General features: G+C 42.9%; 2 protein-coding genes across 4 annotated transcripts in view; one reads left to right on the top strand and one right to left on the bottom strand.

Moving 5' to 3' along the window:
- LOC107387256 (serine-rich coiled-coil domain-containing protein 2) overlaps positions 1-14,320 on the bottom strand; it is a 96,881-nt gene that overhangs the window by 2,188 nt on the left and 80,373 nt on the right. For all 3 annotated transcript variants that reach the window (XM_054749457.2, XM_054749455.2, XM_054749454.2), the window contains exon 13: positions 13,260-13,385. In XM_054749457.2, the coding sequence (XP_054605432.2) occupies positions 13,260-13,385 (126 nt within the window). The remainder of the gene's footprint in view (positions 1-13,259; positions 13,386-14,320) is intronic.
- LOC139063553 (uncharacterized) lies at positions 944-3,838 on the top strand. Its single transcript, XM_070545808.1, has 2 exons — positions 944-3,491; positions 3,589-3,838. The coding sequence occupies exons 1-2, from the start codon at positions 1,143-1,145 to the stop codon at positions 3,616-3,618; spliced, it is 2,379 nt and encodes a 792-aa protein (XP_070401909.1). The 5' UTR covers positions 944-1,142; the 3' UTR covers positions 3,619-3,838.

Consider the following 14,320-nt stretch of genomic DNA (forward strand, 5'->3'; position numbering starts at 1 on the left):
AAATTAAAACTATATACATTAAATGCATACTATAATTCACTCAAAAAAGGAGGCAAACTGGGTCTTTTTCTGAAATATGATCAGAAAAAAGCTAAATAAAGTATCTCATGTAAAGTACAATGGTGAGTACATCTATGAAATATTGTTTTAGTGTCACTGTTACGGCCGCAGCCGTTTTGAAGCCCAGAGGTGTGCTCCGCGCCGTTCCCTGTGCAGCAGCGCAGCACCACGGACAGCTACGCTCTGAGATGTTGTCCTTACTCCAGCACCATGGAGAGCGCCGGAGCGGCAGGCACAAGCAGCTGGGACTTTTTATCTCATCAGCCGGCCCTTCAAAAGCGGCCAGCTGGAGCTCATCAGGGGAGAGAAATGTTTGGAGTTGCAGAGGCAACGTTTGTTCTCTCCCCGTTGGCAGTTAACAGGTTGTTGTTGGCTTTTTGTAAAGAAGCAGCTTTAGAACCTTTTGTGTTTTGGGATAGTTGCATTTAAGCGGTAATTTTGGTTTTGGTGTGTCTGCTAGACCATCTTGTGGTTTAAATTACCAGGTGGGGATTATTCCCCTTTTGAAGTCTCAGTTTCCTGAGCTATTTTTGTTGTTTGGGTAACCTAAGTTAATTGAGCATTTGGTTTTGTCTGTTAGACAAACCTTGGTTAATTTAGGGGTGGGATTTTCCCCTTTTGCTGTTTCATTCCCTTTTTAAATAAAGGAGATTAATTTTAAGAGTGGTTGGTCCTCTGGACATTTTTAGTTATTCGTTTAAACTCAGTTTGGTAAGGGTTTTTGGCCCTTCTTTTGGTACTTTCTTTTTGTAATAAAATCCTTGAAAGGAAACTTTGAGTTTGGTCTTGCTTGGACAAGCCTTTTTCTCCCCAACGAGGGTCACTTTTTGTTAGACTGGTCCATCTTATGTTTATTCCCCTCACCTTCCTAGCTGAGCCCATAGAGGGGTGTAACATAAATGGGGGCTCGTCCGGGATTTCACTGATTTATAGCTGTTTTATTACACGGTTATAGCCTGTTTTAGATCAGTTAAGCCCGTGCCAAACGTTTGGACTAGTTTTAACATTTGCTCTTTGTTGGTTTTGTGAAGACACAAAACCCACGCTGTTTTGTGTTGTGTCATTTTGTTTTGTGCTTAAACATGGCTCAGTTTTGTGTGGAGACATTTATGGAGGCTCCATCCCGTGAGGTGCTGGAGCGTTGCCGCAAGGCTGACCTTCTGCAGATAGCTGTCAACCTTGCTCTTGACATCCCAAACCCTGTGCTGAAAAAAGACTTGAAATTGCTCATTGTGGAGCATTTGGAGGACATGGGGATTTTAAAGACTGAGAATGAGTCTGGTGCAAAGACGGAACCAGAAGGATCTCCTGCAGATCCTGATGAATGTGACGATCCTGAAGTCCCTGCTGCTGCGGAGGATCATGAGGGTGAGACGATGGAGACAGGAAAAACTCCTCTAACCGTACGAAAGTCTGTTCCGACCTCCCCAGGTTCGCCGACGGAAGGATCTCGAGACGCACGACTGCAGGTGCGGCTGGCACGTCTGGACATGGAAAGAGAGGAGAGAGCCCAGGCTAAAAGACTCCAGATGGAACTGGAGGTTCGGAGGATGGAGATTGAAGCTGACACAGCTGTGAGAATAAGGAAATTGGAACTGGAAGCCCAGCTTTCCAACCCTGGACTTCATATCACGCCCACCAAAGCTCCGCAACCCGCCACAACCCCGGCCTTTGACATTAGTAAGTGCATTTCCTTAATGCCTACATTTAGAGAGACCGAGGTTGACAGCTATTTTGTAGCTTTTGAAAGAATTGCGGAGACGTTGCAGTGGCCGCGCGGGGTGTGGTCTCTGCTGCTCCAGTGCAAGCTGAGCGGCAGAGCTTTAGAAGTTCTGTCTGCGCTCCCTGTCACAGATAGTCTGGACTATGACCGAGTGAAAACTGTTATACTACAAGCGTATGAGTTAATCCCTGAAGCTTATCGTCAAAAATTCAGACAAGCTAAGAAAAGTGCTGGACAAACACATGTGGAATTTGCACGTGAAATAAGCATGCTGTTTGATAAATGGTGTGCGTCCACAAAAATTAAAACTTTGAGTGACCTCCGAGAGCTTATCCTTTTGGAGGATTTTAAACGTAAGCTGCCTGAGAGACTGGTAACCTACTTAAACGAACAAAAAGTCAGCACTTTATCAGCTGCGTCCCTTTTAGCGGACGAATTCACACTCACTCACAGAGAGATTGTGAGGAGAGATGAGAGAAAAGACGTTCAGCCCGTTTTGATGAAGAAATCCATAAAAAGAAGCTCTCAAAACGGAAATCCTGAAACCCGTACCTGTTACTATTGTCACAGAACGGGACACGTTCTTAAGGATTGTTTTATGTTGCAGAAAAAGAACGGGAAGCCCACTGCAGCTCCTAAGGAAGTTGCATTCCTTAAAAAGTCGCCTGTGGTTAACCCCTTGTGCGCCGCCGGGGAGCCTGATGCTTGTTTTGCACCCTTTATTCTTTCGGGGGAGATCTCGTTGACTCCTGGTGATGCAGACAAGCAAAACGTTCGCATTTTGAGAGACACAGGTGCGTCTCAAACGTTAATACTGAGCAGCGCACTCCCATTTTCAGCCAGTAGTTCACGCGGGTACGCTGTTTTGTTACAGGGAATTGAAATGAAATCCCTGCCTGCCCAGGTGCACCGCGTTCACCTGGAATGCCAGCTCGTTAGCGGCTGCTTTGATGTTGCCATTTGTGACCATTTACCGGTAAACGGGGTTGATGTGTTGTTGGGGAATGATGTTGCTGGAGGTAAAGTGCTACCTCTTCTAGAAGTAGTTCCTCAACCTCAAGCCGAACATGTAAATTGTGCTGCTGATTCACATTTTTACCCAGCTTGTGCTGTCACCCGTTCGCAAACGCAGAATAATGCGGACATCCAGTTAAGTGACTCGGTGCTGATGAGACTCCTCAGTGATGACTCCGAACAGACAGCCCATGATGAACTTGGATTTGTTCCGTCATCAGACGCAGAAGAGCAGAGAGAAAAGGCTGATGCTGATCCTCAGCAAGGAGAACCTTTTCCACTTACGGCAGAAACCCTTTCTGCTGCACAGAAGAGTGATATTACTCTGAAACCTTATTTTGAACAGGTGACCACTTCAGATAAAACAGACAAAACTACAACACATTATTTATTAGATAATGATGTGCTGGTGCGTTGTTGGCCTCAGCCCGCGGCTGAGGGCATGGAATGGGGGTTGGTGAAACAAATAATTGTTCCATCCTCTTACAGAGAACATGTGGTCTCCTTGGCACACGAGAGTGACTGGTCTGGCCATTTGGGTGTCAACAAAACTTATAAACTGTTGTTGCAGCATTTCTTTTGGCCAGGGATGAAGAAAGAGGTGTCTCTCTTCTGTCGGCGTTGTCATGTCTGTCAGATGACAGGAAAGCCGAACCAGCCCATTCCTCCTGCCCCGTTACAGCCCATTCCTGTAGTGAGTACGCCTTTTGACCATGTCATCTTAGACTGTGTGGGACCTTTACCTCCTTCTAGAACAGGAAAGCGATTTTTGTTAACCCTTATGTGTTCAGCTACAAGGTTTCCGGAGGCCATACCGCTGAACTCCATCACCACCAGGTCTATAATCAGAGCTCTAACCCATTTCTTCTCCATCTTTGGGTTACCAAAGGTAATACAGACCGACCAAGGGACAAACTTCAAATCTAAACTGTTCAAACAGGTAACAAAAACCTTAGGAATCACACATGTCATGTCATCCGCGTATCATCCTCAGAGTCAAGGCGCTTTGGAAAGATGGCACCAAACTTTAAAGGCAATGCTGACAAAGTATTGCTTAAGTAAAAGCAAAACGTGGGAAGAAGGATTGCCTTTTGTGTTGTTTGCTGCTCGTGAGGCTGTGCAGGATTCTCTTGGTTTTAGTCCTGCCCAGCTTGTGTTTGGACACACTCCTCGTGGTCCCCTGAAAGCTCTAAAAGAGAGATTTCTTTTTTCTGATCCGCCTGACAGAAAAGTGCGGGAGTATGTCCAACTCTTCCAGAAAAGATTAAAGGAAGCAAACTCTATTGCTAAAACTCACTTGGACAAAGCTAAACTGAAGATGAAGGTTCAGTAGGATAAGACGGCAACCAGACGTAACTTTGCAGTTGGAGACAAGGTACTGGTTCTAACTCCTTTGTCCAATTCGGCTCTCAGCACCAAATTTGAGGGACCATTTGAGATCCTGAGTAAGCTCGGGGACACAAATTATGTGCTACACACACCTGCCAGGAGACAGAAAAGCAGGGTTTGCAATGTTAACATGTTGAAGTGCTATGAGGATGGTTCCCCTCTGTCTAAACCTGTAACAACTTGTGTTTTAGTACCAGATGCTGCTAACAAACCTATGGTACCACAGGAAGCTGGTGAAGTCGGAGAAGACTTCCCCTCTAGTTGTAGTCCTCGGTTAAATAACTCCGAGGCACTTAAGGAACTGGAAGGACAGATAACACATTTGTCACCTGAAATGGCTGGAGACTTGGTGAAGTTAATTCACTCTAGGAAGAGTCTGTTTGTTGATGTGCCCACTCAGACCACTGTGTTAGCACATCATGTTGAGGTGAGTGAAGCCAAGCCCATTAGACAGCATCCGTACCGTGCTAGTCCCGAGAAAAGACTGATTATGAAAGAAGAAACGGAGTACTTATTGAAAAATGGCTTTGCTATTCCCAGCAGGAGCCCCTGGAGTTCACCCTGTCTGGTGGAGAGGAAACCAGATGGAACCGCTCGGTTTATAACCGATTACAGGAAGTTAAATGCGGTTACCATCTCAGACTCGTATCCTCTACCCCGTATAGATGATTGCGTTGACAGTGTGGGACCTTCCAAGTTTGTGACTAAGTTGGACCTGTTAAAGGGATATTGGCAGGTACCTTTAACAGAAGAAGCTTCTCTTATGTCAGCTTTTGTTACCCCAGATGCCTTTTTACAGTACACTGTGTTACCCTTTGGCATGAAAAATGCACCTGCCACCTTCCAAAGGTTAATTAACACTTACTTCTGGCCTCTCACATTGTAGTGCTTACCTCGACGATATTGTTGTTTATACAGACACCTGGGAAGAACACCTCAACACTCTCACTCAGTTATTTGATCGTCTGGTGCAGGCCAACCTGACCCTGAACTTGGCCAAATGTGACTTTGTTAAGGCTACCGTCACTTACTTAGGTAAAGAAGTTGGGCAGGGGAAAGTAAAGGTCCTGCATGAAAAGGTGAAGTCTATGATGTCGTTTCCTCCTCCCTCTACTCGCCGAGAACTGAGACGGTTCCTGGGCATGGTTGGATACTATAGGGGGTTTTGTCGAAACTTTTCTGCCGTTGTTCTTCCTCTCACAGATCAGCTAAGTCCCAAAAGGAAGTTTGAATGGACTTCGGAGTGCCAAGCCTCTTTTGAGGCTGCCAAGCTGCTGCTGTGCTCTGCTCCTGTCCTGGCTGCACCCGATCTGACCAGGCCGTTCAAGCTGGAAGTTGATGCCAGCGCTATAGCCGCTGGAAGTGTGCTGATCCAGGAAGATTCAGCTGGTATTGATCATCCGGTCTGTTATTTTTCTAAGAAGTTCAACCGACACCAACTGCACTATTCCACCATTGAAAAGGAAACGTTGGCTCTACTCCTTTCATTGCAGCATTTCCACGTTTACGTGGGTTCCAGTTGTTCTCCTACAATAGTGTATACAGACCATAACCCTTTGACTTTCCTCAGTAGGATGTATAACCAGAACCAGCGGCTCATGCGGTGGGCGCTCATCCTACAGGAATATGCCATCGAGGTTCGACACAAGAAGGGGACTAACAACATCATTGCTGATGGGTTGTCCAGAAGTTTTGGTAACCTGTAGCGTCCAATAACCACTACATATCACAGATGCATACAATTTGTTTTAACTCCTCCTTCCAGGGCCCCTTGTAGGCACAAGGGCTTCACCCTCTTTAGGGTGTTGCCGTTTGTTGTTTTCTCTAGGGTTGCGGCAAGAGGCTAGTGTTGTCTGTGTCCTGCAGACATCTCGGGAGCACCCCAGGGTGATGGGGGATGGGCTTGCCAATGGGCCACCCCTCGTCGTCGCTGGTTTGTATGTGTACACCCACACATGTGCTTAATCTGCCCGCCTTAACCCGCATGAAGAGCAAGGGTTGAGTTAGAGAAGCTCCCCCATAGGTAGTTAGCGGGATGCCCTGGTTGTGTGCAAATGGAGGATACTGTTGAGTTTTAAATGTATCTTGCGTTTTAAGAAAAAAGATGGTGGTGTCTTAGGTATGGTTTTAGATTCTTTATCTCACCCCCTCCTTTTTTCTTTTAAGGGTGGGGATGTTACGGCCGCAGCCGTTTTGAAGCCCAGAGGTGTGCTCCGCGCCGTTCCCTGTGCAGCAGCGCAGCACCACGGACAGCTACGCTCTGAGATGTTGTCCTTACTCCAGCACCATGGAGAGCGCCGGAGCGGCAGGCACAAGCAGCTGGGACTTTTTATCTCATCAGCCGGCCCTTCAAAAGCGGCCAGCTGGAGCTCATCAGGGGAGAGAAATGTTTGGAGTTGCAGAGGCAACGTTTGTTCTCTCCCCGTTGGCAGTTAACAGGTTGTTGTTGGCTTTTTGTAAAGAAGCAGCTTTAGAACCTTTTGTGTTTTGGGATAGTTGCATTTAAGCGGTAATTTTGGTTTTGGTGTGTCTGCTAGACCATCTTGTGGTTTAAATTACCAGGTGGGGATTATTCCCCTTTTGAAGTCTCAGTTTCCTGAGCTATTTTTGTTGTTTGGGTAACCTAAGTTAATTGAGCATTTGGTTTTGTCTGTTAGACAAACCTTGGTTAATTTAGGGGTGGGATTTTCCCCTTTTGCTGTTTCATTCCCTTTTTAAATAAAGGAGATTAATTTTAAGAGTGGTTGGTCCTCTGGACATTTTTAGTTATTCGTTTAAACTCAGTTTGGTAAGGGTTTTTGGCCCTTCTTTTGGTACTTTCTTTTTGTAATAAAATCCTTGAAAGGAAACTTTGAGTTTGGTCTTGCTTGGACAAGCCTTTTTCTCCCCAACGAGGGTCACTTTTTGTTAGACTGGTCCATCTTATGTTTATTCCCCTCACCTTCCTAGCTGAGCCCATAGAGGGGTGTAACAGTCACCAAAAATCAAAAATTATTCATTTGTAGTTTTTACATTGAATCTATCATTTAAAACATCTGGGGGTCGGAATGAGGCTGCGGCAGTACAGGCAGCATTCACAGCTAAACACTGACATCTGCTGGCAGATCACACAACTGCAGCCTGTTTTTCTACTTGCTTCCCTCAGAGGTTTCAATACAATCCTCATAAATGATGCATGACTGGATGCAGATATTAAAGAGAAGATTCAAAATATGAAGAAAAATGAGACAAAATAAGAACTAATGCATAAACAGGAGTGAAAACACACTGAAGGAAGGACAAAAAAAGTTAATGACATTGGAGAGCAATGAAGAGTCTCACTTCATTACCAAGTCTTTCCTCTCTTACTGTTCTGTTTTTCGGATGACTTACGGAACAGTTAAACATGTGCACTCGCTCTTTTGTTCTTGTAAAGTGCTGATCCACTCAAACTGGCCCCTCATTGCCCCCTGGAGGCTCATTAGATGACTAATATCACCCCAGGCTGCATCATCACTTAAATCAACAATTAGATGCGTGGCAATAATGAATAAACATGAGCTTTTAGTGCTGAGCTGCAGGCAATGAGCTGCTGTCAAAATACTCAATTACTCTGAAAATTATTAGCAGAATAATGGAGCTCTGCAGAGTCCCGTTTTTGCATGTAGATGAGGTGAATAATTCTGATTATTGTGTCATTACAGGGCGAGTGATGATTCAGGCATCTCGGAGTCAGCGTGCAGGAGGAGGGATGGAATGTAAAGAATGCTCACGTAGCTTTAATTAGAGAAACAACGACGCCGATGTGGATCTCCTAAAATGCATCTACCCACACGACATGACTCTATAGCCACGCATCATAAAGCAAAGCCTGAAAAATCCATGACTGATATTTTAATGCGATTATAACAGACTGCTTTTAGGTGACCTCTCTGTAGAGTTACGGAGCATCATCAATAGGATTTACCTTAAACCACAACATTTTCAGCTGCTGAGCTTCCAGAGTTTATAGCCAGAAAGAGCAGCAATTTTCCCCAGAGGTCCATTTTCCCCTAAAGACACATTTAACTGATGGCTATATGCATCTATCATATAGTGTCTGAAAAGCCAGATAAAACCTAGATGGTTCAGTCCAACTGAACTTTTTTTTTTCAAATGATTTGTATGTCAGTGACCTTTGTCAAAGTCAAAGTCCCATTAGTTGTCACACACATAGGTGTGTGTGCGAAATTTGTTCTCCGCATTTGACCCATCCCCTGGGGGAGCGGTGAGCTGCAGACACAGCCACGCCCGAGAACTATTTGGTGGTTTAACCCCCCCAATCCAACCCCGTAATGCTGAGTGTCAAGCAGGGAGGCGTTGGGTCCCATTTTTTCAAAGTCTTCGGTATGACCCGACCAGGAATCGAATCCCTGATCTCCCAGTCTCAGGGCGGACACTCTACCACTAGGCCGCTGAGAAAGGCCTTACAAACAGACCTTTTATTACAAATATCGTATTCCTTTACTGCAGCACTTAACTCACATGTTTGAGAAAACACATTTCAGTGTTTTGAGTCCAAACAAGAGCTGGCAAAATGTAAAAAAAAAAAAATAAATACTACAAACAAGTCTACTGACTTTAAACTAATAAATGTACTTTCTGTTAGTATTCATCTTTGGTAGACTTGGAAGAGTTTAGAGAAAACGTATGTTCAAAGCCTTTAGAGAACTAGACATGTTTCACATGGTACATTATTATTTGAATAAAAGCATTAGAAGATTTGAATATATTGAAAATGGTGTATATATATCAACATCTATCTATATAGATCGATATATATCTACATGTTTGGACTTATTTGAGAAGGTGTAGCTCATCGGTTGTTTAGATTCAATCCACATGGAGTGAAAATATTTCAAGCCTTTATTTTTTATGTTGATTATTATGGTTTACAGATAAGAAAACCCAAAATTAGGTGAACAATGAGTCTTCTCAAACATAGTAAAGCAAAAACTAGAAAGTCACGGTGTCACACACTAATCAGCTAATTAAGTCAAAACACCTGCAAAGGCTTCCTGAGCCTCTAAATGGTCTCAGTGTCGTTCAGTAGGACACACAATCACAGGGACAAATGCTGACTGGACAAGTGTCCAGAAGACATTTTTTTACTCTGTCCACAAGAGCTCATTGCTAGAGAAGCTGCTTGTTCAGAGTGCCGCATCAAAGCATGTTCATTGAAAGTTTAGTGGAAGGAGAAAGTTCGGTAGGGGAAGCTGCAGCAGCAAGAGGGAGAACCACAGCTTTGTAATGATTTTGAACATGAAGCATTTCAGGAATCTGGGGGACCTTCACCAGGACGGATGTAAGTCAGTGATGATGTGGGTCTCCATGTCCTCTGAAGTCTACAGTCAACACAGACACCTACCAGGACACTTTAGACCTTCATGTTTCCATCTGCCAACAAGCTTTATCGCAATTTCTTCTAGAAAAATCGCAATTCAATATTTTCCTAAAATGGTTCAGCCCTAGGCAGGTCCAAAATAAATGATTATTTATCACAAAAGTAATTAGATTGTTGTTCATAAAGAGTCTCTGGACCAAAGAATCTCCTCTGTGATGTTCCACCACTTCCTGAATGATCCCTTTGTCCTTCTGCAGCTGGATTTTCTTTAGAAAGTCATCTTTAAACATTAGTGGGTGTAGTGGAAAGGTCCTGCAATCATTTTCTTGTTATTTCATTTTTATTTGAACTCTGAAGAGCAATACTGACTCAGTTAGATTTTTGTCTAAATAAAATAAAAGCACAACTCATTAAGAGGTTCAGATGGTGTGAGCTCTGACAGCGGAGGCGAAGGCTTTGAGCGCCATGGGAGACGTTCGGACTGATGAGGGAAAACGTTATCTAAGGGAGGTTTAGAGAACAGTTTGAGTTGGATTTGTTGGAGGGGTTTAGGGTTTTAGAAGTGTTGCAGTTCCACAATATCACATCACACATGCGGATAAGACAGATTTAACTTTCTTCTACTGCTAATTTATTCCCCTGGTCGATGGCTGACATGATAACCATCACAGGAACACTTTCAAAGGAAAAGCCAAAGCTTCAGAGAGGCAGCAGGAATATCCACAACATTTCAGAGTTAATCTGCAGAGCAGCTCAGGAGGATTTAAGGCACCACATGAAGTCTCTGATATGGAGGCTCGTCGTCTGCAGTGGGGTCAGCGTGCTCGCCAGAACTCCCACAATCCTCAGCTCCACCAGGACACAGCAGCTGAGGAACGGGGGTGGGCTGTGGTGATGTGCACCAGGACCATATTCAAGAGTTTAACAAGATAATCCCAGCTTGTTTATAAACCATCGCACCACAGATATTATAGAACTTATGTCTTAAGATAAAAAGAACTGATTCCCTCTGACCAGCACACCACATAATTATCAGTCCCATATCTAAATTCAGCTTCAACACTTTGATTTATTCATCTGTTCCAGCAGAAGCCCGACAACTGGTTTGGTTATTATTGGTGCAATAAAAAGTGAGAAATAATTGGTGACTGAGGAGGAGGATGAGGTAAGAGGAAGGTAAAAAGTTGCTACCGTACCACACTGAGTCACTGAAGTAAAGCACTAAACTTTCCACTCCTGGTCGAAGGCATGGAGGAGAGAATAGACACACAGAGGACAGGGGGAGGTCAGTTAGAAAGAAAAACAAACGTCAGTCAGATTTCAGCACTCTTGTGAATGGTTGGGATGTCTCAGCCATGCTGGAGGAGGAGATTTAACTAGTTTGGAGTCTAAAGTAGAAAAAGGGACAAGCAGGAGACAGAAAAGACAAAGAAAGCTGATTGTTGAAATAAAGTCATTAAAGTGGTTTTAATTAAAAGTTCTTCAGACTTTCTGAAAATCTTTCAGAGGATTTCTTAAGAGTCTTGCTGCTTTTATACTGAATTATTTGACTTTGCAAAAATTTAGAGAAAATTTGAGAAGTTGAAACATATGAGGGGATAAAGGTGAGTCAGCGGCATGTAGAATTCACAAAGGGTCATGTGACTCACTTTTTCTAGCAAGGTGGGAGGGGATGCTGGGCTTTGGCCTTCCCCTGAAAGGCCTGGAGCGCTGATACTGCCAGGATGGAGAGAGGAAAGCAACAGGAGGAAAAGCCTGAGACACACAGGAAAAGAGGATTTTCATACTAAACACTGAGAAGCAGAAACTAAAGAAAGAACAGTCTCCTCACCCCACCCTACTTCTCACCCTCTGGGTAATATGTCAACTGTCAAAATCAGTTCTTGGTATTTGTCTCTCTTTTGGTGAAATGTCCAGATTCAGTTGGTGGGTTGATGAACTAGGTAACTAAAGAGGTGTTGTGAATCATAAATCAGTGACTCAGGATCCAGAATGATGGTCTGTGGAAACGTTGTTGATGTTTAACGCTGTACAAAACCTGCTAAAATATGTCGGCACATGAAAAGCATCATTTCAGCAACTAAACTGTTGGCTATGAGGTCACAAACCCAACCCGTCTAAACTCATTCAGCTGCTTTTAGTTTTCTAACGCTGTTGTTTTTATGTGTGGTTATTTAATGTTAATGTTTTTAAATATTGCTTAGTTTTTATTTTATTTTAAAACAGGGCGCACTTCAGTTTACCTCAATTTTAGACAATATATCTACATTTTTTATATGAGCTTATTGTGTTGCCTTCTGCACTTTGGGCTACATTGATTGTTGGTAGGAAGGTGCTTTATAAATAATTGATTCATATGTTGGCGATCTTCTCAGTTCTTACACCCCCAGCAGGTCCCTGAGGTCCAGTGACCAAAGCCTACTGGTTGTGCAGCACCAGGCTAAAGACCAAAGGTGACAAATTATTTGCTGCTGTGGCCCCCAGACTCTGGACCTTTCTCCCCCTGAGCCTGAGATCAGTGGACTCAGTGGTCTCCTTTAAGCAGCTGAAACACACTTGTTCAAGCTGGCTTTGGTGTGACCTTCATCACCCTCTCCTTATTCTGCTCTTTCTACCAACTCTGCCGTTTCCAGGATCCACTGATTACGTCTTCGTTATTCATTTTCCCTTTCCTTTCATTTTTTACCACAAATTTGTTTTATTTTTCTCATTTTTATGATGTTCTTTAAATCACTTTTAATATCTTTTTCATTTTTTTGTATTTGTTCTTGTGAAACACCTTGTGATTTTTATCTTGAGAGGCGCTGTGTAAAATATTGTTTTCTTTCTTTCTTGAAATAAAGCTGCAAATGCAAATTTGGAAGACTAATTCGCTTAAAACATTTTCCCCTTCTCTTAACAGCATACTAAAGCTATAAATATATTGTGGAGATTAAAAAAATGAATAAAGGTTATCTTGCATTTGTCTAAACACCTCCACCAGTAACACGTTTCGAACCAAAAGCAACTATTGGACCATCCGGTTGTTGGTTAATTACTCAATCACATATTTAGCAACAGAACACCACTGGTGTGAGAGGTTCTCTGCTCAATAATCAGAGAAGGAGAAACAGCCGGCTGCTTCCACTTCAGCTTTAGAACAAACAACCAGAGTCCCGAAAAGAAACACTTTTTGAAGTCACGGACAACAAAAGACATTTGGACCTAAAAATGGTGACTGGTGTTTAGCACCATCTGGTTTCCTCCAACAACACGGGTGTCCGGTTCTGGCAAAAGCGCCTCAGGGAAGATACCCGAGAGGAGGGGTGAGCATTCAAAACTTCTTTGCAGATTCGCTATAACAGCTTTAACGGAATTGTTTCCATATGAACCGTTTCTGCTGTAGAATTAGAGGCTGAAATGAGGCTGAAATGCAACTGATAAAGTTTGCCAAACTGATCCTATAGACATAGATACACAGCACAAAAGATAGAAAAAGGCACCAAAAAGGAAATAATTCACTGTTCAAACACACACCACCAAAGAGTCGAGGAGAATGATTATAGAATCATGACCATTTCTGGTAAAAGTTTAAAAAGGGTGAAAAGGGAAGTCTGGTTTATTGGCTTGTTTTATCTTTCATTTTGTTTCAGGTGTGGTATTTTCACCTCCGGTGCTACTTTTTTGTTTTGCAGAACCAACACTGTGTATCTGGCTGTGTGTTGTTCTTACTGTGTGTTCTTTCCACAGCGTCTGTGAGGCGAAGCTCTTGCTCTCTATCACACTCGTCTGAGTGTGCTGATTCGCCTTCTCAGTCGTCTCCTGACAGCGGCACGTAGCCGTAAGCGTGGGAACGGTCTGCACACACAACTTAGGTTACAACTCTTAAAAACTAAACAAACAGAAAACCACTGGTCAATATTATCATATTCATCATCATGCAGTCTACCATTTAAATTTATTAATAATTTTATTTAACAAGAATCCAACTAAAACAACAACTGTCCCTTTAAAAATGGCAAAATATGGAACTGCATCAAAATGAAGGGCTTTACAATATAATATAATATAATCATAAGTATATACACTGAACTATTTATTAACTAATGTTAAAATATCAACTGTGTATTAATCTGTTTTATTTTCTTATGTAATTATATAACAATAGAACAACAGTAATTAAAGAAATAAAATCGGCCCCTGCCACCTGCAGACTGTACACCAAAGGACAGCAGACATGTACAGGACAAGATACGGCAGGTTTATGAAAAAATACAAATAATAATACTCCATCTGACTGCTTTAAGGCAAGAAGTGGTTTCATGAGAATTTGCAACCGTAATCTAAAGGGGGTTATTACATTATTTCCTAATTCACAGAATTAAACGGTTTATATATATATATATATATATATATATATATATATATATATATATATATATAATCAGCAGGTGTAACGCCTACTTCACACTGGAGGCATCAGCATCAAAGAACAATAGTGGAATGACTTACTCGCCAGCTTCGCTACATGCCAGTACACATCGGGAGAATCTCAATCACAGAGTGGCTTCTCTGCTTCCACTGCCAGGAAATAAAGGTGCTTTATGTAGAAAGGAAGTTAAAATAACACTCTGTGGTGAAATTTGGTTACTGAAACCACTTAAAACATCTCTGGAGCTTTTGCCGGCCGTCATCAAATTACAATTGTTGGTGCTGCAGTATTAGCTCGCAGGAGACAAGGCACCCCCACACTCACTGATGGTAAACAATAGCTATGTCCCCCTTCCTTTGTT

Source organism: Nothobranchius furzeri, chromosome 16, assembly GCF_043380555.1.
Source record: "Nothobranchius furzeri strain GRZ-AD chromosome 16, NfurGRZ-RIMD1, whole genome shotgun sequence".
Taxonomy (NCBI): Eukaryota; Metazoa; Chordata; class Actinopteri; order Cyprinodontiformes; family Nothobranchiidae; genus Nothobranchius; species Nothobranchius furzeri.